This window comes from Rhinocladiella mackenziei (assembly GCF_000835555.1).
Source record: "Rhinocladiella mackenziei CBS 650.93 unplaced genomic scaffold supercont1.8, whole genome shotgun sequence".
In the NCBI taxonomy this organism is placed as follows: Eukaryota; Fungi; Ascomycota; class Eurotiomycetes; order Chaetothyriales; family Herpotrichiellaceae; genus Rhinocladiella; species Rhinocladiella mackenziei.
The window spans coordinates 750,727-772,865 of NW_013550597.1; the positions used below are offsets into that span (position 1 = coordinate 750,727).

At 50.9% G+C, this 22,139-nt stretch overlaps 9 protein-coding genes across 9 annotated transcripts; 6 read left to right on the forward strand and 3 right to left on the reverse strand.

The window, feature by feature from the left end:
* Nucleotides 1-599: 599 nt before the first annotated feature.
* Nucleotides 600-1,544, forward strand: Z518_09877 (uncharacterized protein; the record flags this gene model as incomplete). Its single annotated transcript, XM_013412494.1, has 1 exon — nt 600-1,544. The coding sequence occupies one exon, from the start codon at nt 600-602 to the stop codon at nt 1,542-1,544; it is 945 nt and encodes a 314-aa protein (XP_013267948.1).
* A 487-nt stretch (nt 1,545-2,031) lies between these two features.
* Nucleotides 2,032-3,189, reverse strand: Z518_09878 (uncharacterized protein; the record flags this gene model as incomplete). The annotated part of the gene is made up of 1 exon (XM_013412495.1): nt 2,032-3,189. One exon carries the CDS (start codon nt 3,187-3,189, stop codon nt 2,032-2,034), a length of 1,158 nt encoding a protein of 385 aa, XP_013267949.1.
* A 634-nt stretch (nt 3,190-3,823) lies between these two features.
* Nucleotides 3,824-5,798, reverse strand: Z518_09879 (uncharacterized protein; the record flags this gene model as incomplete). Its single annotated transcript, XM_013412496.1, has 3 exons — nt 3,824-4,164; nt 4,227-5,522; nt 5,579-5,798. 3 exons carry the CDS (start codon nt 5,796-5,798, stop codon nt 3,824-3,826), a joined length of 1,857 nt encoding a protein of 618 aa, XP_013267950.1.
* A 2,487-nt stretch (nt 5,799-8,285) lies between these two features.
* Nucleotides 8,286-10,059, reverse strand: Z518_09880 (uncharacterized protein; the record flags this gene model as incomplete). The annotated part of the gene is made up of 5 exons (XM_013412497.1): nt 8,286-8,955; nt 9,010-9,175; nt 9,223-9,621; nt 9,673-9,871; nt 9,928-10,059. The coding sequence occupies 5 exons, from the start codon at nt 10,057-10,059 to the stop codon at nt 8,286-8,288; spliced, it is 1,566 nt and encodes a 521-aa protein (XP_013267951.1).
* A 1,548-nt stretch (nt 10,060-11,607) lies between these two features.
* Nucleotides 11,608-13,004, forward strand: Z518_09881 (uncharacterized protein; the record flags this gene model as incomplete). The annotated part of the gene is made up of 5 exons (XM_013412498.1): nt 11,608-11,799; nt 11,854-11,961; nt 12,012-12,245; nt 12,298-12,440; nt 12,491-13,004. The coding sequence occupies 5 exons, from the start codon at nt 11,608-11,610 to the stop codon at nt 13,002-13,004; spliced, it is 1,191 nt and encodes a 396-aa protein (XP_013267952.1).
* Nucleotides 13,005-13,482: 478 nt separating this feature from the next.
* Z518_09882 (uncharacterized protein) lies at nt 13,483-14,404 on the forward strand (the record flags this gene model as incomplete). Its single annotated transcript, XM_013412499.1, has 2 exons — nt 13,483-13,876; nt 13,953-14,404. 2 exons carry the CDS (start codon nt 13,483-13,485, stop codon nt 14,402-14,404), a joined length of 846 nt encoding a protein of 281 aa, XP_013267953.1.
* Nucleotides 14,405-15,042: 638 nt separating this feature from the next.
* Nucleotides 15,043-16,173, forward strand: Z518_09883 (uncharacterized protein; the record flags this gene model as incomplete). Its single annotated transcript, XM_013412500.1, has 1 exon — nt 15,043-16,173. One exon carries the CDS (start codon nt 15,043-15,045, stop codon nt 16,171-16,173), a length of 1,131 nt encoding a protein of 376 aa, XP_013267954.1.
* A 2,469-nt stretch (nt 16,174-18,642) lies between these two features.
* On the forward strand, nt 18,643-19,721 carry Z518_09884 (uncharacterized protein; the record flags this gene model as incomplete). Its single annotated transcript, XM_013412501.1, has 2 exons — nt 18,643-18,660; nt 18,708-19,721. The coding sequence occupies 2 exons, from the start codon at nt 18,643-18,645 to the stop codon at nt 19,719-19,721; spliced, it is 1,032 nt and encodes a 343-aa protein (XP_013267955.1).
* A 481-nt stretch (nt 19,722-20,202) lies between these two features.
* On the forward strand, nt 20,203-22,129 carry Z518_09885 (uncharacterized protein; the record flags this gene model as incomplete). Its single annotated transcript, XM_013412502.1, has 2 exons — nt 20,203-20,334; nt 20,483-22,129. The coding sequence occupies 2 exons, from the start codon at nt 20,203-20,205 to the stop codon at nt 22,127-22,129; spliced, it is 1,779 nt and encodes a 592-aa protein (XP_013267956.1).
* Between the last annotated feature and the right edge of the window lie 10 nt (nt 22,130-22,139).

The following is a 22,139-nucleotide window of genomic DNA, read 5'->3' on the forward strand; positions in this document are numbered from 1 at the left end:
CGAAACACAAGTCGCTGTCTCAGTTGACGCTCGATCCTCTCGATTAGCAGCCAACAGCGTCACCGCCAGTGACAAGCGCGGGTCTGGAGCCGGATCGGTGGATAGTATTGGTGTACCTGGACCTAAAACGACAGGCACCCCTGCGCTGAATGATCCCCCGAACTTGAAGTTGCGAGGTTCGACGTTCGGCTTTCGAAATCCACCAAATTCCATTGGGGTGGTCTCTCTTGAGACACCCAAGTAGCTATATCAGTCGCTTGCCCGCTACCTTGGTCATTCTCCGCCTTTTACCTCAGTTCCGTGCTCCAACTGCTGAATCTCACCAGCCATCGACTCTTTCACTGTGACCTCTGAGAGTCCTCCTCCGCTCTACCTCCAGCTCTAGCCTCCATTTTCAACTCAATAGGCGCTGATCGTGACTGAGAACCAGTCACTCGGAAGCCGATTGACTACACCCGCCGAAACCACCCTTCTTGCGACGATTTCCTTCCTAACATTGCAAATTTTGTTCTGTGAGAAAGTTGAGAAAATAAACCGTCACAAGGGAAAGGGCTGTGAACAGTAGGACCACCCAATCACCCGATTGGGTTAACACCACTATGAGAAAGCCATGCATTCCAGAGTTGATTTACCAGAAGACCTTCCCGAAACCGAAGCAGGGTGAACCCGTGTCCTTTTACGCACATATTCAACGTCACATTGTGGGAGAAGTCCGGGTGGAAGTACAGACATACTATGGAGCGCTTGATACGTTAGAAGCACAATATCCCGGTCTCGACTATACCTATCCTCCACACCGTCGTCGTATGTCAAGATATCCCTGGCATAGGAGGCTTTTCCGAGTGTTTGACGAACTTGGATTGACCGACAATGAGATTTTGAATTTGTGTCAATGGGAGGGGACCAGAGCAGCCAAGGAAAGATACGAACGTGAGGCACACATAGAAGTCAAGACAACAACGGCCCATGATGTAGTGGCAGCACCTTTGGGAGAAGGGCCGAGAGCAAGATTTGAGGATTGGTCTCAACCAGCGCCTGAGGAAAGGTCATCAGACGGCGAAATGGTGGTTCAAGTGGAGGAGAAGAAAGAGACCGCTTCCAACAAATCACGGCAACCGGTCGACTGTCAAACACCTACTCCAACTGCCGACTTGTTTGAATCAATTCGTGATGCTATACATTCACGGTTTCGCGAAGCAGGACGTACAGAAGTCAATCAAGCATGGGAACAATGGCTCAAAGACGCATTAGAGCAGCATGGAATGGATGTTGAATCTGCCTTGACTGCCATTCAGAATCCAGAGCTAGACCTTTTGAATCTAAACCCTGCCCGGGAATCACCTGAACCTCTTCGATTCAGCCGAGAGATCACCCCGCTGCGGTCGCCTGCACCCAATGCACAATCTACTCAGAATCGAACTTACAGCGAGCTTCATACTATGGTTGACGAGCTACAAACCAACAATAGTCAACTAGCAGCCGACAATGCTGCATTGGCGCTTTTCTTACGACGGACACGGACACAGACGGAAGCCGCAAGATAAAGAAAAATATCGAAAGTGACTATTTCCTATGTTAACTAGAAGGGAATGCCAGCTATTATGGTGAGAGGTGTGCCGCTTTTGGCTTTTTTTTTAAAAGTATGAGCCCGGCCGTACTTTTGTCTCGGTTTCTTTGTTTTGTTTTGTTTTTTTGGGGACAGCACAGGATGGCTTTGCTTTAATTCTCTTTTTCAGCGAGGCGTTTACCGGTCCCGGGAGGTGTTCATGTGCTTTTCACTGGAGTTTGCAAGGAAAACAATTCATTTGCTAGTGGCTTGATGGCAGTGCCTGGAGACAGGGATGGGAACAGGGACAGACTGGGCAGTGCTCGGTAGGGACTTGAAGTTTCTGAGCGAAGCACGAAGCGAGAAACAAAGCGAATGAGCTGAAGTGCTCCTACTCTTGCACTAATTTACTAGAGATCGAGTGAGAAAACAGCACTGTATTGATTTTTAAAGGCATCATGCTCAGAAAAGTGACTCCCACTTTTCTAGCCTGCGGTATTCTTCTTGACCACACCCCTCGCAAACTCCCCAAATGTCAATCCCGTTTCTAAATCAACAAGTTCATCCAAATTTGGCTGCGTGAAGACCGCCAACGTATTCCTCGCGATTTTACTTCTCTGATCGCAGTTTTCCGGATCCACGCCTTTCACGAAATGCGGAACGGCCTTGAACTTGCCTCGCGTGATAAGTTCGAGAGCCTCGCCCGTTTGAAATGCGAGGCTGTGCCGGGGAATGCTGACTTTGTGGATCTGCCCCGAGCGCGAGAGTATGTAGAGGCCCGAACTCGGGTCCGGCGACGAGGGGAGTTCGGTGAGCGAATTCTCAGCAGATTCATCAAGGAACATTGCAGATGTCAACCCAGTGAGGCATCCGTGGTCCAGGTGCGTCGTGCACCAGGAGTCGTCGATATCATCTTCCTTACCAGTATTGTCTCCATTCGGACTGACATTCTGCGAGGCAGTCGTATCTTTGTCTGTTTCCGCACCATTGGTTTCCGCCCCGCCCTGGTGGGCCTCCGCTGGAGGGCTGTCATTGCTGTTTGTGGGAAAATAATGCAATAGCCTCGCCTTGGTCGTCGTGCTCCCTCTTACTACTCTTTCCAAGTACCCGTCTTCATACCCCTGAATTTCTTTTTGTGCGTATGTATCACACGCCCTCGCCACCAACACCGCCGTATCGATGATCAGCTTGATCAGTTGCTCCGCATCGTCGCGGAACCCTTTCACCTCGTCATCGGCCGGCCACACGTTCGGCGCTGTGTACTCTTCGAACCCGGGGAACTTGGAGGCGTCGGCCCCTTCGAGCTGCGGGTCCTTGTAGAACGCGCAGTTGATATAGTAGCTTCCTTTGGCGGTATCGATGACGCCGGGCCGGAGCGTTTCAACCCCGTGTGACCAGCCGACGAGGTACTTCGCGGAAGGCTTGGTGAGGCGCCGCAACACAGAGGGACCTAGAGCTGCGAGTCGTGAGGAGTTGGAGAGGACCTTATTGCGAAGTGATGGGAAGGAGGGTGGCAGATCTGTGACGACAAGGATGCCTAGGCTGTTGAGCCCGAAGGCAGAGAGGAGTTTGTCGAAGGGGACCGTGTTGTTTTGGAGGTCGTGTAAGGAAACGGTCACGGGGGAGGCGTGTTTAATGGCCATGCTCGCTGTCCCCCTTGTGAGATGGGCGAGCTACGTGGAAGAATGAAGGAGGCAAATCGAATGGAATTATATAGGTATTCGATTTGAGGGAGAGGTATTGGTGTGATATATCAGATCAGTTCCCTCAATCGTAGCATATATATAAAGTCTTCAAATCACAGCCGAAGTCCAATCCCATCTTCTCGACTGATCACTATTTTCTTTCACTCCACAAAGTACCCACGCGCGCTCATGTAGAATAATTTTCTGGCTCTACAATCTGTTTATCAATTGTTTTCCCCACAGTTGCATTGGCCCGGTTATCCATGGGCCTCAATTGATTGGGGATCCTGGCAGCCTGGACTCCTTTGTCGGCCACTTCCGACGCTTTCTTCCAAGCCCACTACATTGGCCATCTGCGAAAATGAGAACCTGTCTGATACTTTCCATGGGTTGAGGCAGACACCATGTCAGACAAAGTCCCTCTGCCCTTCAATCGAACTCTCTGAGCGCTTAGAAATGACGCGACCGAATCAGCTCGTGCACATATCTCATTAAACAGGTCTATATGCTTTTTCTTGTGCCCGTCATACCGACCCAATTAGTGCTATGTTGGAACCACTGTGTACAAGTTCCTTCTCCGTAATCTGTCCATTTACTTCTTCAAGCCAAACGCTTCAAGTAGTTTGGGGAAGTACGGAGTCCCCCAACCCGTGACGGCGTCCCAACCTTTCGTGGTAGGGAATCCCGTCGTGTTGCATCCTGCAGAAGTGCCATTCGTGACATCCGTAAACAGCTTATGTCCTCGGGAATAGAGCCAGGGGTTGATGAAGCCCATTGATGGGCGGTCTTCAGCGATCAAAGCATCGTTCAGGAGACTGAAGATCGCTGCACAAATTGGCGACGAGCCAGATGTGCCGACCAGGCCGAGTGTGCTGCCATTCCAGATGGTTGGGAACACTTGTCCCATGCATGAGATGTCGGGGTATGCGCGCCCTAGAGAAGTAAAGGCTGTCAGTATCACATGGAGTCACGATGGTATGCTGTAGGGGACTGACCTGACTTGTTGTAGAAGCCATCGTAGAGCCCATCAAGTCCTTCGATATACTCGTTCACCGTCCCGGCCTGATAGGCAGGCTGATCGAAATAGTTGCTAAAACCGGCGCCACTGGTGAAATACAGGCCGGAGCTCAATTTTCTCCACGCAGCAGACTCGGGATAGCCCGTAGTAGCACCCACAGCCGTAATATAGGGGCAGTCGGCAGGAAAACTTGGGATGAACATGTACGTCGAGTTGTCGACGTTGCTGTAGCAAGTGTCGTCTTGGCCAACTCCAAAATCGCCGCTGGAGAAGAACAATGTCACACCCCGAGCGCCCAGCTGAGCAAACTGATTGCAGACAGCCTGAGCATACGATCGACTGACGGTTTGCTCGTCGTCCCCGTATGAGGTAGAAATGACTTGTGGGATGTCTTCGTCAGAGAGACCGACCATATAATTGGCCCACACTAAGAATGGTTCGTCGCTGTTATCCGTCGTCAAGATGTCCGGAACATATGTCGGGTTGCGCCCACCCGTCGAATAAGTTGTCAATGGGGTCGGATACCCAATGCCAATCATATATTCGGCATCCAGGTTGGCTTCCCGGTCCCGATCCTCGGCAGCGACATTGGTCCCATTGTCAAGGATACCGCCAGCGATCGAGATGGCCGGGAACTCATATGCATACGCCTGGGCCTCTGGACGGTATTTCCCAAGGAAAATGCTGATATCCGACCGATTGTTTGATTCCTCCAAGTAATTGGTATGGGCCATCTTGTTCTTGCCACCCGCTTTGACCTCGTAATCGATGGTGCCGTAGAGAATCCGGAGACAGTCTGGAGTCACGGCGGTAAAGTTACAGGCCGCTTGCACGGTGGCATTGGAAGGGAGAGGAATCTCCTCAGGAGGCGACCAATCGGCGGTGACTTCGTGGACCTTGGAAGAGCGTTTCTGAATCCCGCTTCGTTTCTTGGGTCCTTCAAGTCGTGCCCATGAATTGGTGGGCTGAATTGTACTGATATGTTCATGAACGTAGTGTGGAAGTGAGTAGCTTTCTGTGCGAACCAGAGTAGAACCGTCGTGATGCTCATAGACCGAGTAGTCGGTGTGGAGGAGCTCTTCAACGTGGGAGACCGGCAGGGTGACGGAGATCCAGTCCTTTGCTGGACTGTACTTGAGTTGGGTCAAATCCACTCCATGCTCTTCTAGCCATTCGTGGACGGCGTCAGAAGCATCGTCTGATGGTTTGACAAGCCTGTGCACTTCTTCCGCTGATAGATGTTGTCCGTAACGTGCATGGGACGGGTCGGAGACTGTTATGCTTCAGTGAGTTGTTCTTGACAATGCGCTCGTTTGCGGTCAATCATACCTTCATACAGATGACGCTCAAGCTCACTGAAGCGACTCTGAGATAGACCAATGGTAAGGTGAATCAAATGCTCGCCTGGAGCAGGACCCAGATTGGACCATGCTCTTGGAGCCGGGTGATGGTCTTTGACAACAAGGTCGACACGACGAGCGACGGGACCGGCTGCAACGAAAGATGATGCCAGCAAGGGCAGGGTCGCGGCCAGCATGAGGGTAGCCATGGTTGAGAAAAGACCGTCGCAACTCTTGCACCAGAGCAGATGAGAGAAACGAAGGACGAGACAAAACAATTACTCCGGCGTCGCGACCACGGGAGCTTCCCACCTTGATTAAATACTCGGTTCTCGAGGAGCCGAGGCCTCCTCTTTGTAATTGCCCATGGTCCATGTCTCCAACGGATTGAGAACGTCATGCGGGATTGTTTTGCCATGCTACCTGCCTTTGTGGACGAAGCTCCGAAAGATAATGACAAAGTTGAGGTGGCATCGCAACTTCTCGGTGGTGGGGAGCCCTTGCATTAGGGAATAAGGTCCGCCGATCTGTGACATGGATCGAAGGAGTGGCCATGGCAAGTCCGGGAGAAGGATTGGATGAGCGTCTGATCAGCTGCTGAATTGAGGATAGATATCTCAAGGACAAATGGTGGAAGAGGGGGGTGGACGATGGGGGAGATAAGCTTCTACAAGGTTGAGGGTGGCGCAGTGGAAGCTTCTTCGTGAGGCTTGGATGGAAAATGTCTCCTGGCGCTTGGCTTGTGCCTTGTAACCTGACCTCCGTTCGCCTTCGTGGTGGAGAGGATTTCATTGGTTATCGTCAGCGAGGTACGCAATTAGGCTTGCAATCTTAGCGAAGAGACGCACTTGCATCATGCGGGCGACTTGCAGCCAACCGATTGATGGATGGATGAGAAGAGCGGCAAGGCCGGCATTGAAGGTGAAGACGATAAAGAGTTCGCGCGTTAGAGGAGAGAAAAATGCAATAGATACAGTACATATACTGTGAAGATTGTCGGGTACCACGGCAGTTAAACTCAGGTACATCTACTTCCTAACTGCATAGATCGGTACCTATGCGTTCTGCCTTGGTACAACGGCGCTTCCCGCTGCATTACTCTTGTAAACTGGCCGTCTTTGCGGCAGAATGCTAAGCGGAGGCCTGTTCCATTGGAGATTGACAAGAGACGTTGTTGACTGCGGCGCGATCTCAGGTCCTAGCGGCTTGCATGTCTTCGAACGACATTATGTCAGACAAGATCGCCGATTTCGCTCGCAACGGCAGTATAGTCGTCCTAGGCGGCTTGTTCAGCTCCTCAATGCGCGCCAGCGATTTGCATAGGTATTTTAAGAAGTGGCATCTCTCTTGGAAGGATGGCTCCTATCGTGAAATGCTTATCAACGAACTCTGACCCTATTTCTTGCTGCTGGTTAATGATGTACTACAGGAAAGGTAAACGGTTGGTTCTCAATGACGCTCCGAATTGTACAAGCATGCTTCGAACCCCTTCACCACCCAACAGTGCTGATCCTTTGCCGTTGGGATCTAGAGCTGGATGGGACGAGTACTGTGATTTTGTAGCACATTGCAGGCACCTATTGTACCGAGCGGCACAACGCCGACACCACCTCTCTAGTCTTTCCCTTGCTTTTGGCATCAATCAGTACATATCCGACTCTGACGTACCAACTACGGTCGGTTTGACGTACAGCAGTACCCTCACGTTTTACGTCGAGAGGCTATTGTGTATAAAATCCACCGCTGAAACACTGGTGAGAGGTTTCCATGGACGACGACGTTACTGATGGTTGCTCTGCGTAACGACGTAGTATTCGCATGTCTATAAAAGGAGCCTCAATAACTCAACAAGTAGATTGAGAAAAAAGAGCATTCAATACTCGATCCTCCAACTTGCGAGAGTTTTCGTCTTTACGGAGTGATGAATACACTTAAATACGGCGCCAGGAGACTGCTGAGTACCGCTGCCTTTGTTGACGACGTCAAAACCCCTGAATTAATGACCATACCTGCAAGCGAACCTCCGCCTCTTTTCTACTACTGAAAACCTCTCCAACAGCGGGAGCCGTACGCCAAATCTCTGGCTGTGCATTGACATGACGCTCGATTACACCTCGGTGATGATCCAAACAGCCTTCAGGTGCATACCAATATGAAGAGGAGGTCATTGTAAAAGAGGAGGTGCAAAAGGAGTATAAACACCAAGGTTTTGCCGACGAGGCTCTACAAACCCAGCCTTACGCAGGGCGACAGCGAGGTTTCTATGGCAAGAGTGCGAGCGACGACGAGGACGATGCTAGGTGGGAGTGTGCCTAATCTATGAACAATTGTGGCCGTTTTTATAGGCGCTGTCCTTGGCGTCTTGGCCAAAATCACAGGAGACCCCGGAACTTGGCATCGCTTGGCATAGATCTCAAATCCCATAGAGTCACTCCCGCACTTCCTGTTTTGTTCGGCACGGGTGCCCTAGAATATGCCAGCCAGCCATCCATTTCTGCTCCCAAAATTTAGGGGACATGGGATAAACTGTCCTTTCATGAGCGCCGATGGTTCGGCCAACTTTATTGGCCCACAGATGCCACATTTTTGATGAGGCTGAAAGGGGAAGTGGAATTCTTGGCGGAGCCGGACAAAAGCCCAACGAACTGGTCCCCATAGAACCGGGACATCGGTTCACAGGTGGCAGATATATGCATCTAAGCCGTCTTTCTAACATAGGCAACCGGTCCAACATAAGCGTGCCTTGCGCGAAGTACGTAGTAGGTGAAGGCCAAGAGCAACATCCCCCCATACACGGCAATCGCCCAATTCATCTCCGCAGCTATGGGATTCGGCACAGGCGGGAAGAATGCAAATACGTAGACAACGGCGCAGAAACACAGAGAGGCAATGTTGATGGGAAGACCGAGCTTGCCAAGCTTCAGGTTTGACGGGAGAAGAGGGTGCCCCTGTAGTCGTTTCCAGGTAATGGTACCAATGGAGACCATGTATGACGTGACGAGTGCAACAGTGCCAATGGACATGATGATGTTGAACGCGAGAGCCGAGCCAATGTAAATGCAGTGAAAGACACACGCCCAAGTCGCAGAGACCATGATGGCGACAACGGGAACGTCGTAGCCGGATGGCACACGGGACACCCAGTTGTGGTAAGGGACTCCCTTGTCGCGCGCGAAGGAGAACAGCTGACGTGATGAACCCGCCATGGTGGTCAGATTAGCGCAGATGTTGAGAATGATCAAGAGGCATGTCAGACCTGACGCTCCGCCAGCAGAACCAGTTGCCGTGTTGAAGACTTGAATGACGGGGTAGCCAGTGGCCGAGGCGAGATCCTCATCAAGATCGCCCAGTGTGTAGAGAAATGTACTGGAGCAGATATCAGCGGGCGCAGATGCCAAGAAAGAGGGACAGGTTTATTACACAAGCATAAGGAATCCGAGAAGACCGTTCACCACAATCGTCCAGATCATGGCTCGTGGGAGCATTTTCGAGGCATTCTTCAACTCTTCCGCCATGTGTGCTGCAGCGTCTCCACCAACAAGGGCGCCGGCGTTCGTGATCATACCAACCAGACAGGCAACTCCGACTAGAGAGGTAAGCGAAGAATATCGGCAGAGACCCATCGAAACTCACTGCTTCCCCAAGGTCCTCCGTCCACGAACGATGTCCAGACCTCCGAAGTTGGAGTACGTGGGGCCATGACCCATAGAGGGACCAGAATAGCAAAGAACCCGGCAAGATGGAGCACCAAGATGATGCCTTCTACCAGCGGGAGGTGCTTTGCCAGGAAAATATTGAAGAGGGCCACACAGATAGAAATTGCCATCGCCATCAATGTTCCATGCCATCTTTCCGGGTGGTAAGTGTCTGGATAGTTCAAAATGAGGAGACCTTGAATCAAGGTACCGGCCACGTAGGCCCCGATCGTCGTTCCGACCTGATATCCTAGAATACCCAGCCATCCGATGAAGTAAGATAGAAGTCGTTGCACGTTGGGAGGCGCAAATTCGGAGACCCAGTGGTATTGTCCACCTGTAGTTTGTCAGTGTGTTCTCACGACCGGACTGTGGGAGTTTGTAGTACCTGACGTCGGTGCCATTGATGCCATTTCCGCCATCGAGACACCAACCAGGATAAAGCCAGACCAGGCCGCGAGAAAGGTCCAAATAAGCCCTCCAGGCCCGCCGTTGCCTAGGCCGAATGCCACGGTCGACAAAATTGTCTCCCAGGTGCTCATGATGATCAAGGCAAACCCGAATATTGACACAAAGCCAAAGTTTCGCTGCAAGCAAGATCATCAGTTCTGGCTCTCTATTCACAAAAATCGACGGGACCAACTTTGAACAGTTGCTCCTTGCCCAGGCGATCCATGTCTCTCTTGTCTGCGACAGAACCAGTCTTTTCTCCAAGCAGAACCTCATCGTTGAGCTCACTGCTCGGGTCAACATTGTATTCAGCTGATTTGTCCATCTCTATCGGATAATCTTCAAAGTTCGGCCGACCATGTACAAGGCGAGCATGGAGGAGAGGAGGATGTTGAATATGAAGGGGAGAGCTTTAAGCAAGGGGAATTTTATGCAGGCCGTGTTTCGGCAATTGCAACAAGGTTCTCTAAGGGGCGTGGCAATACCATGCGATAAACTAGGGTTTCTGTTAGTCTATTTTGCCATATTTTCCCCTGTCTACGTAGAAGCAGGCCTTTGGTTGGCGTGGCTGGCCTGGCCCTGGCCTCTATAGAGGCCGAAGGTATGTAGCAGACAAATGGTCGAACTCTGTAAGCGACCTGAGCAGCCAAAGGATCATTTTACGATTGATTCTGGCTCTGATAAGCATCCTTATAGGCACAGGATTCGACACGTCCGGCTCCTCCCAAGTCCCTCTTCTCAGGAAGAGGACCTCCGCACAATCAAGATGAAAAGATCGACGACGAGGCACGAGGATGTGGACAAGCGTGACCATGCTTGCATATGTATGCATTAGACCTAGCCAGTTGGATGATTGCGACCCGTACGGAGGCGCGCACCAAAAGTGCTGTCCACGCCAATTCAAATGACATTGTATTGAGACGTGACAAAGGGATTTCTCCATATTTTAGGCGTAAGCACCCATTGGTACCCAAGAGTCCTCTCTGACAGTTCCGTTATTAGGCGAAGTTGATGGGCGTTCCGGGCGATCGATGGGGAATCTCCGATCTCTCTTGGAGGGTTGTGAAGGGTAACGATGGATAAACAAGCGGGTCTTTCGATAAGTGCGTCATTTGAGACTTAGCGTGGACAGGGCGAATCTCCTTTTTGGGGGGCAACCCACACATTTGTCCTGGAACCGGCATCTATCATCAGCATAGCATGAGTACAGTATGTACTGTAGTACACGTTACTCAATTCAAGAAAAGGCCTAATGCATCGCAGTGCAGGAGGTGAATCTAAGCGTCGTGGTGGTGGCTCGGGATGTGCAAGCTTGCCTCCCCGTTCGGCTCGTTGAGGACGGCGCCGAAATCCCGGAAAAGCCCGGAACCGCTTGGCAAGTGGATCAGCCAAACGTCGCATGACTTGAACACCAACCGATAGCTTCATGAACTTGAAGGGAAAAGGTAAAGATCTACGAGGCTTCTGCAAATTGTCATTTGCTTTGCGACAAGATCGTGGACCAGGTGCCGCCCCAGCTAAAATTACCCTTGTCAAGCAGGCATATGTACTGTATGCCTGTTCACACCACAGAGTGTTGCTGCCTTTGATGTGTTCCGAATCATGTCAAAGTAACGGAATATTGTTCGGGTAGTGAGAATGCCCAGGATGTCCGGCTTTTAAGTTCAGCCCTCTGTCGAGGAAGAATCCCTCACACAAGCCTCCGATGTATGTAAGGGGAGCTCAGGGGCATGGGCAAGCCTTTTTAGCACTGGACATGATCAGCTCTCCGACATGATACATACGTACAGTCCGAGTACCAGACTTTTAAGAATGCCGTCTCGCCACAGAGCCAGCAGTCTTGAGCAGCGACCATATCATCATCATCATCATCATGTCTGACTCTTCGACGGAGATGCCTGTGTATGGCCCACGACCCTTCCCTCTTAGCGAAAATGATCGTCGAGGGGTCGTCCTGACAATAGGCGTCTTGTATATCATCTATGCCTGCATGGTATTGGTGATGCGTCTAGCCAGCAAATACAGGAACATAGGCCTTGATGACTGGCTATCTGTTGCGGCAACTGTATGTTCAGATGTTCTTTCATCGGCTACCTAACCAAGTTCTTACAATCCGCAGGCTCTCGCAATACCGCAGTTCGGAGCCGTGATTGCCGCAACAGTCAATGGGAGCTTCGGCTCTTCCTACAATCTTCTTTCGTCAAGTGATACTGAAACGGTTGCTCGAGTTGGTTATCTCGTTGACGTCGCCACGACGTTCATGCTGACAGAAACTAGTGCATCCGCGCCAGCGACGTACTCTTCCTCCTGGCGATATTCGTCGCCAAATGCTCGGTCGTTTGGCTGACCCGACGCCTGTTCGCCGCCTCACAGCATCAAAAGCGTGGTCTGTGTGAGATAACCATCGGTCTGTGTGCTGCATGGTGCCTAGGCTCTATCCTAGCCGTCACGATCGGATGCAACGCTGAGAGCGCCATTCATTCAGATACAGAAGGGAGATGCTCAGGTCTTGTATGGTTTGCTTCGACAACTTCTTCGTGGATTTCAGCTAATTGCGGTCTAGGACAATCGCTGGACCATCGTAGGAGTGCTCGATGCATTGCTCGAAATCCTCATCTGGATACTCTCTTTGGTCGTGCTTGTTCCTCTCCAGATGAGTTGGAAGAAAAAGTTGCAGGCATCTGCAAGCTTTATTCTGAGATTACCGTAAGGCTCTCATGCCGGTGAATATTGGAATACAGGCTGACCGATGAAAGCATCATTGTCTTCATCGGGCTCAACATTAAGTATGTGTCAGACTTGAATTCAGCGTCCGATGCCGGGGTCGCCCTCATATCGCCTGTTCTTTTCCGCCAAACCGAACTTCTCTACGCTCTTTTCTCTGCCGCCATACCGGCGTTGAATCAGTATCTACGCAGATTCGACACAAGAAACGCCACTCAATTTGGGTATCGACCCGACCAATACGGGTCAAGCGGGCACAACTATGAAATGAGCAATTTGTCCAACCACAGAACGGCCACAGGAGGTGGGAACAAAACTGCGAACAATGGCATTGGCAATGGCAACGGCTCAATGGCAAAGAGTTCCGGTGCCGACTTCAGGCCTGCTGGATATGCTCAGTACCATGCGAGGATCGATGGACCGAACCTTGGCAAGAGCAATGATGGGGTCTTCAGTGCCTTACAGGAGGACGGGTCGGTAGGAAGACACGGTAGCGAGGAGCACATCATTCGCAAAGAGATGGTGTATGATGTCCGATGTGAATAGCGGCGTCGAGGACTAGTCTAACCAGTCCCTGCTGCAACGCTTTTCGGTAATTGCCTCGTCTTCCTGTGGGTGGCCGTCGGGATCTGAGTCTGGGACTGGGGAACACGCGTCTATCTATGTAGTTCTTGCCAGGGGCATTGATTCGTCCCTCTTCTACATCTGGATCCAACGTCTGACTCGTGGAGTTTGGGGGTATATCAGCGGGGGCCAGAGCAGCTCGAACACTGCTCTGGCCACTTTATTTTTTTCCGCCACCAACGTACTTCAGCAGGAGAAAGGGGTCTTAGCCGCACCGGGTTGCCGCACCGAGGTGCCGAACATGGCGACATCCACTCTGTACTTCCGTCGCAAAACGAACCTAGCTTGTTCTGGAGACCAAAGCAGGATCAGGATGTGATATACTAAATCTCGTCACCCAAAAACACCGCCTTGACAGCAGCCAATCATTCCCTTCATTCCACTCCTAGAATCTCTCACCATGCCAATCCGTGCTGCCACAAAGGCCGACATCCCGATCATGGCCGCCATCATGGCAGCCTCGTTTGGTCCTGACCCCTTATTCCAAGTGATGTTTCCGCATCAGTCTCAATATCCCGAGGCATTTGTGCAGGCCTTTGAAGAATATCTGTGGCTTTCCTGGTACGACTACAAGAGGCGTCTACTCGTGTCCTACCAGGAGACCTCCACAGATGTGAACCAAGGGCAACAACTTGGAGAAACCGAAGATGTACCTGGCGAGGCGGAGCCACTGCTTTTGCCGAAAGCGAAGTCGATTGTGAGGAAGAATGAAGTCCTCACCGGCGTTGCAGAACTGGAGCGAGTGGGCAGTGGATGGGCGCATGTCTACGGAATCTGGGAGAAACTTGATCCACGTAAGGAATCGTCGTTGACCTCTCAAGTTCGTCTTCTTGAAAGTGACACTTGTTGACTCTTTGCTTTGCTTACCAGGTCTTTTGGCCAAGCGCATATTGGCCGCATGTTACACTTTCCGCCGACGCGTCTTTGGCAACAAAGCAGCGGTCCAGGCAACCCCCGACAACGCTTCTCCTCTCACGTACTGGAACTTCCTGCCGTCCGTCGTTCCGTTCAGCGCCCCCTTCTTCAGTGCCCCTCATCGACAAATACACTGGTCGCTGGAAAATCTCGCCGTTCATCCCGAACACCAGGGGCAAGGTTATGGGAGCAAGCTTGTCAAGGAAGTGTTACAGATGGCCAAGAGTGACCCCATCGGTGATTTACCCGTCTGTGTCATCGCTGCAGATGGTAAAGAAGGGTTTTACGAGAAGTGTGGGTTCAAGCACCTCGTTGGCTGGTTAAGTAGGACAACAGATCCCCGTGGTCGTGACAATCCTCTGAGAGCGAACGGTGTCGGCGGGGGGGCTGTGCTTTGGACAAGATGATGGCTCTGAGACCTGAAATTTGCCAAATCAGAGGAGATTCTTTCGCCAGATGGGTCGCAATGAGCAATCTCTTTACTAATCACACTCGAAATGGTTCGTAACCGACCGTGAATGGACGAGCATTAACGTCGAGATAACTCGTATGGAACGTCAACGGAGAGTAATTAATTACCGAAATTTTATATCTGTCATTTGATTAATTGTATTGTAGTAACGTTGGCCACATACAAATCGGTCCCGGTTTTGACCCAGACCCATCTGCGAAGGTCGCCCCACAGGGGCGATTAGTGCCTCGGCAGAAGGTCGTGGGCGCCGAGACCACGAACTGTAAATATATGCCTTGCTTAGTTAGCATGGATCCCTGCGGACAATCCTCTAACCGTCTACTACATTTTCTCATATCCTTTGGCTCCCAGACCGAATCCTTACTTCCTTATGGACGAAGAAAAGGTAAATAAGACAAGCGCAGGAACTTATGGAGTCTGGTCAATGGCTTTACCACCGCCAGGCGCATATGCCGTTCTTTCATCAAATGAAGGACATTCTCAACAACCCGGTCCCCTGACCATCACCTCCCTTTGCTCTGTAGAAAACACGCTACGGATCCTCATGAGAGATTTTCCCTTCTTGGTTTTGCAATGCTGGACGGACAAGAATTGAACAAGAAAGTAGGCAGCCGTTTCCGCCTCGCCTTGCTAGTTTTGGCCAATCATCATCAACCATCTCACAGTCACCGGTTTTGCTACCGACAAGCCGTGAGCCTTTTGAATCCTCCACAGCTTGGACTTCATAACCTTTTCGTCTGCCTGTTCTTTGTTGTTGTCTATGACTACCCCGTCGTCGTTGCCGGATCTTCTCAATGCCTTGTCCCAACAACACCACCATCTCGGCCTCACCCTGTTGCTATCATCACCATCACAATGTGTAATCTACTCATTCCTCTCTGCCCTTTCGTCCTCTATTCCATCACCACATCCACCGCCCAAGAACTCCAACCAAGTTCCTCTTTCGCAGACGCCAAAATTCTCTTCTCCTACCTCTCCAAACGCCCGTACCATCGGTCCTCCTCAAACCACCAATCACGTCATCAAACATACCCTCTACCAAAACCATTAGCCCTCAAAACCACAAAACTCTACAAACGCACCAACTGGCACACATGTCCCTGTTTCTTCCGCCGCGTCTCCGTTCTTCACCCTTTACCCGGTCCCAGCCGACCAACTTTTGGGTCGGCATATCAATACTGCTCGCGGTGTTCTTCGGCGGCCAAACTCCTCCGACCGATGCGATTAGGTGGTATCGGCGACTCTAGCGTACGCAACGATCCATATTGGAATCGTTGTATATTCGCTGGTGCCAGAGTGGTGTTTGAGGACGACGAAGACGACTATTTGGGGGATGGTGAGGACCATTCAAATCTCAGAGCCGTTCCGGTCATATTTCAGCCAGTCCACGTACAGCCGCAGCCACAAACGCGAAATCAGACTATGACGAAGCAGGTCAGGTATCGACCGAGACAAGAGAGCCAATGGGACCGTCGAAATGGCCAGCACCGGCAGAGAAGACAGTCTGAAACGGATTCTGAATCCGAAAGCAATGACGACGAGTATCAGTATGAGCATCGTTGGACGCCGTGGACGGACAGAGCTGAGGGGGAAGCTAAATCCAACTATTCAGGATCGAACAATCGAAGTCCCAGTTACCAGGCTGACTTGGACTCTTACTTGAATGAGACGTACGAAACTCGGGAAAACGATAACACGAGATGACGCTGAATTGGTGTCTGGAGAGGAGGATGGGAAAATACGTGCACAGAGTATTGTAAACATATTTTGTAACACAATGAATGCCATTGTCTTTCGTTGGGGCAGAACAGGCTGAATCATGAATGAGAATGAGAAAGTTGTTATAGCAAATGAATGTATTGATCACATCCAGCCCCTTGGAAGTGACGGTCTGTTCGTAATATTTACCTCCTACTATAACATCCCTTTCCCGACAAGCAGAGAGCTAGAGAAATTCACGCAACCATCTGAGGAAATATGGTCTTTCTTTCCATTTCATCTTTCATTTTTCGTTGCCACATCCGCCCTCGAAATTTTTGGGTGTTTCTGTTCCAGCTCGTTGAACCCCGGCCTCTCCCTTCTACTTTACAACCTTGCCTTCCCCCAACTTCCCAACGATAAAATCACCATCAGCCCTACCGCGATAAACAGCGCTCCACTCGTATACGCTGATGCCGTGATCTTGAGATTCGCAAACAACACTATAATCGGCGCCATGATTCCAAAGACCCGATTCGAGGTCGCTGTCAGTGCATCGCCGGTCCGCGGTCTTTCGTCGAGCATGTCTCGGGCATATATATGCGTACAAGAGAGTGTACATGATGTTGCTGGTGAAATTGTACACGCAGTTCCAGTCGAGCGGTGCGTCCGAGGTCGTTACGGTCGTGGAGCAATACCGGAATACCCCCTGAGAGTGTGGTTGAGAAAGAGAGCACGCCGCGTCGGCCGAAGCGGCGATTTCGACCACCACGCTGCCGAGGAGGGCTCCGGGACGCCTAGCGCTGCCATGATCACTTGGTTGCGGTACGTGATGTTGGTGCTGTCATCGCTGAATTCAGCTCGGCGCCTTTGATCGCTTGAAGGTATGGAGGTAGACGTTGTAAAGCCTACGACCGATATAGATCTGTATCGAGTGACAGTCCGGTCGAGAGGATAATAGGCGAACGGCGCGAAGAATATAGTTAAAGGGTTCAAGGGGGAGCGGGTATGGAGACTGACGAAGACATAGTCTTAGGCGCCGACACGCGGAGAACCCAAACAGATAAATGCCCAAACTGCCATGAATCATTCCCATGCTGAAAGCGAGTTTCTTCGTCGCAAGCAAAGATCGAACGTGTGTGAGGTTGACTTTCTCCAGGTTCCGCTTCAACGCCGCCGTTGCGTCGGTTGAGTGCGACCGTCACCAAGGACCTCGCAGGCGTTCAGATCTTCGACGGTTAGTACAAAGCAGATGAAGAACATGACCATAGCGATACCGCCCATGGTGATCACGAAGTCGCACCAGCTGATGTTCTTGGAGCGAGTGCAGGCTTCGTCTTGTTGGCATGTGAGATTTCCTAGGATCGGCCAGACGACGAGCGTGGCGAACCATTGCGCGAAGGCCCAATCCACAGATAGGATGGTGCGTAGGTATGTATAGGTATGTGCCGGCGAGGAACTTAAGAAAGACCAGGCTGTCAACGGGGAGGTTGCCCCTATAGAATCGTTGTGACGAGCGGAGAGCAGAGTTCGAAAAACTTGGGAAGAGAAAAGCATTTTGAGTGAGCAGTAGTGGTATAGATACAAGTAGTCACAGAAGTATCGTGTACTAGGATGTAACCAGTTTTCGAAACTGATCATGTAAATGACTTCGTGGGCGTAGATATGTCTCTGGTGTGACAGAGCAAAATATGGCAGGAAAAAAGGTTGGTCATCGTCCCAGCGATACCAGTAACTCATTCAAACAACCCGGCAAAGATAGAAACATCATTCACCCGACACCAATGACCAGAAAGTAGCAAAACAGCCGATTGCAGCAAAATTGGGAGAGCTCGCTGCTATGAGGCCAAAAACATTAGTGACGCCCAAGATCAAATTGAAGGTCCACCGTTGTCCGAAAACATCACAACCAACATGACACCAGCGAGAAGAGCAATGTTTTGAGACAAAGCCAGTAGAGGGAGGTCTGGAGGGATTGAATTCGTTGGTGATGGGTGTGAAGATCAAAGCCGTGACGGTCGGCCAGAGACTGTCGCGGGCCTGGCCAAATCCGACCACGATACCATCTCATACCAATGTCTTGGATCGCTCGGTTCAAGGCCCGGGGGCAGGGGAAATATGACTTCCGGGTATCGAGCAAACTATTGATGGAGAAGCCATGGGTACGATTCAAGCTGATTGGATCCGAGGTGTCACCCATGGGGTCTGAACGGTTGACCGGACTGGTGTGTCCTTTGGAGTACCGTCATCCCGCGACAACATAAGTCGTTCATTGTCGCATAGATTGGCCCGATATGGCCAAAAGGCCAAATCCTAGCGGGATTTGAGGAGGCAAGCGGAGCACGTGGCTGGAGCCGATTTCTGCAGCGTGTGGGGAAGCGCTGAGTGCATCCCCATGTCTTGTCGGCAGCCAATTTCTGCCTTAACCGGCTTTCTCTTCCACATCATATCAGGCATTTTATGTTCTGGATAATTATGCCAGCTTCGGATAATGTATTCTCGCCCTCATGGTAAGAAAGTTCCCTGCTAACCATTGACAGACTCCAGCGCCAACCAGACGTTTTCTTCCTCCATCTTCCACTGCAAAGTCATCCGGTCACGCTTCGGCCCGCAAGAATCCTTTCCAAAGCTCTCGCGCTACACAGTTTCCTTCCTCTAGCTCTGCTTTCACTGCAACTCCTCGATTTCAGCGGCCGCTTGCTCCACCACGAGATGACATACAGACGAGCTTTGATGAGTACGAATCGCCAACCTCAGCAAATATTCGGGTGACGGGAAACCGGAACGATGCGATTGAATTTGGCGACGAAGGATCTCCGACCCAGTATCGAAATAGGATTCTTACACCAGTGACCAAAAGGCGCAAAATTTCCCATCCAGGACCTATTCCTGACGAGGCGATTACCATCTCATCTTCCCCAGATCTCGATGAGCTCAACAATGTTGATCCACGAGATCTCTCCGACTCTCCGGTCTCGCAGTTTGATCTGGAAGACAATTTGGAAATTCCAGTAAAGCCAACGGAAACCGATAAATCAAGCCGTATAACCCGTTTTAAACCCACCACTCCAGTCTCTGTTCAATCCACATCTTTGCCTAGAACTGTATTCAAGTCTCTTGCAGAAGAAGCTCCGCATGGGCCTTCAGGAGATGTTCCTGTCTTGCCAGATGTTTTTTCTCCGTCACGACGCAAAGGCAAGCGAGACTATGTTTCAGGTGGCAGTGCGGCTTTGGTCAGAAGTTGGGTCCTTAATATTGCCGCTCAAGAGTCACAACCGACAAAACTCTCTGAAATGGTGATTGTCATTGCCCATGTCAGAAAAGACACTAGTGGCCGTTTCGTTGTTGCCACGGACGAGAGCGGAACACGGTGGCTCCTCCCAGATCAGCAGCAAAAAAGAGACGCCGGCATCAAATCTAGCTTGACCGGTCTTCGTCCTGGAGTTCGGCTCTTGCTGAAGGGCCAGTCCACCAAATGGTCTTTACATATTGGGCCTCCTGCTTTGACCGACGTGGTGGTAGCTGCCTACTGGGAGAACCTTTCTTCGAACTGAACCGACGCGCTATAGATATGGAGCAAAGAGATCTTTCAACCTCTCAAGCCAAAGAGGGTAGATATTCACAAATTCGTCGCAATTTCTGCCTTGAAGTTCTCATTTTGGGTAGGCTTTCTCGTATTCGAACTCATTGATTGATGAAGTTCAGAGAAATAAATCCAGTGCGCCTCCTAAAGAGGAGCCTCACGAAAAATTCAAAGTGCCTGACAGCGATTTTCCGAGATCACCACCACAAAAACTTTATATCGAATTCTGGTGGGACGACAGATTTGAGAATCTTGACATCGACATGTGAGACTACGACCGTTAAGGCTTCAGCGTAATCGTCAAATTGTGTTTTCTTTTTGAAAGTTCCTGCACTTGCAGGCAACGGAATTCTATGTTGGCCGACTGGCTGATGGTGGCGGATGCCGTTGTAACAAGAGTGTGGACCATCTGAAACTCGAAACCTTCTGGCTGAAACAACAGGAGAAACCCAATGTCGGGACGCGAATTCTTTCAAAACTACAACCCCAGATGGGGCAAAACCGTTCTTCACAACCGTGGCTTGATCAAGCTTTGGGCCAAGTATGAGCAGAGCCAATACCTCCTACAAATCGACGCTGTCGATGTATGTTGCCAGGGATTTGACGGCCTTAGTCCTTCTTCTCTTGATATTCAATTCGAAGGATATCCTGTCAAGCATACCCTTGTCACTGACAGTAGGACTCCTTATATGTCTGCCGCTCATAATCGCGCTCTTGGTGATCTGGAAGCAGTATGAACGTACAACATCAGAAGATCAAGACGATCATCCTCTTAAGCTGAGCGAACTAGGACCAAGAATCTTTCCATGTCGCACAACCCACCGGCGGCTTTTCCCTTCAAAACACTCATTCTCATATTCTTACTTGCTGGTTGGATTTCCAATCGGCTGGCGTGGATCTGCAGGCTCGCTTTTGTCTTCTGAGCCTGGCCAAACAGGATTAGGATCTCTGAAGACGTGGTTTTCCGTTCACGCAGAAGACTACCTTGAGCGAGGCCATCACGTCGACGGTTTAGCTGGGAAGTTGCGAGATTATCTGAGGACTCAGAACCTATCGGTGGATGATTATGCCTATGCCTATCTCGCGACAGCACCCAAGTTTCTCGGCTATTCATTCAACCCCGTTTCGTTCTGGTATCTCTACGACGAGAACCAATCTCTGAGCGCGATGATTCTCGAGGTTAACAATACATTCGATGAGCGGAGAATGTACTTTTTACCACGGAACTTGGATTGCAAGAACCCTCCATCGCCCCAATTTCGCCATCAATGGGACAAAGATTTCCACGTGTCGCCATTCAATGATCGAGACGGTTCATATAGCCTTTCTGCTATCGATCCTTTCGAGCAAAAGACAGCCGCTCACATCGATAACACCATCGTACTCCATTCTCGGGAGGGAAAACCCAAAATTGTCACCCGCCTTTTCTCTGTCCAACCAGCCATCGACCCAGCCAGAATGTCAAGGCTCCAAACTCTCCTGTTCGTCGCTCGATGGTGGTGGGTCGGCTTCATGACAAATCCGCGAATTTTGCGCGAGGCCCGCGTGCTATGGGTCAAGCAGCTACGAGTCTTCTACCGGCCAGAGGTCCTCACTAGCGGTATTGGACGATCAGCCACTGAGGAGGAAGCTAGTCTTGAGCCCTTCTTTCGCGCATTTCTACGTCGGATGGCAGACATGTCGAGGACGTCGATCAGTTACTCTCCAGCTGCTGGCAGTGACCGGGCCCAGACCATCCTTATCCCACACAAAACTGCATCTTCAATGGATGTGGATACATATCCCATCGAAGTCAAAGTCATCACACCGGCATTCTACGCCGAGATTGCGCGCGAGCCGGCCGTGCTCAAGCCATTCGAACGCTTTAGCCTCAACTCTGCTCCAGGACAGGCAATGGTCTACATCTCTGACCCAGCTCGATTTCGAACGGTACTGGAGGCCTTTACTCTCGGATCTCCCCCTTCGGCCCCTCAGCGTCTCAGTCGTCAGGCTGTCTTGAACCGCCGGCTCCGCTCAGACGACAACGTGGTCTTCGCGGTTATCAAGGCTTTACGAGACACGATCAACCCTCAACCCACGTGGTCCACCGATAAAGGGCCAGCGAATTTCGATGCGTTTGTGCGTGCTGGGTACGAATCGGCTGAATTCGCGTTCTACGAGAGCATCTGCCTCAAGATCCATCTCGCGGACCGTCTAGCTTTCGGGTTGACGTCGCTGCTCATACTCTATGTCAGGATCATGTGGTTGATCGCTTTGATCTTGACAGTGTTACATGTCAACGGCCTCGTTCACGCCACGAGGGACTTCACTTTGCAGGATGTCCTAAGCTTCGGCGTCAAGATGTTGCTGTTGCGCGCTTTGGAACGCTTGATTAGCTAATTTTCTTGGA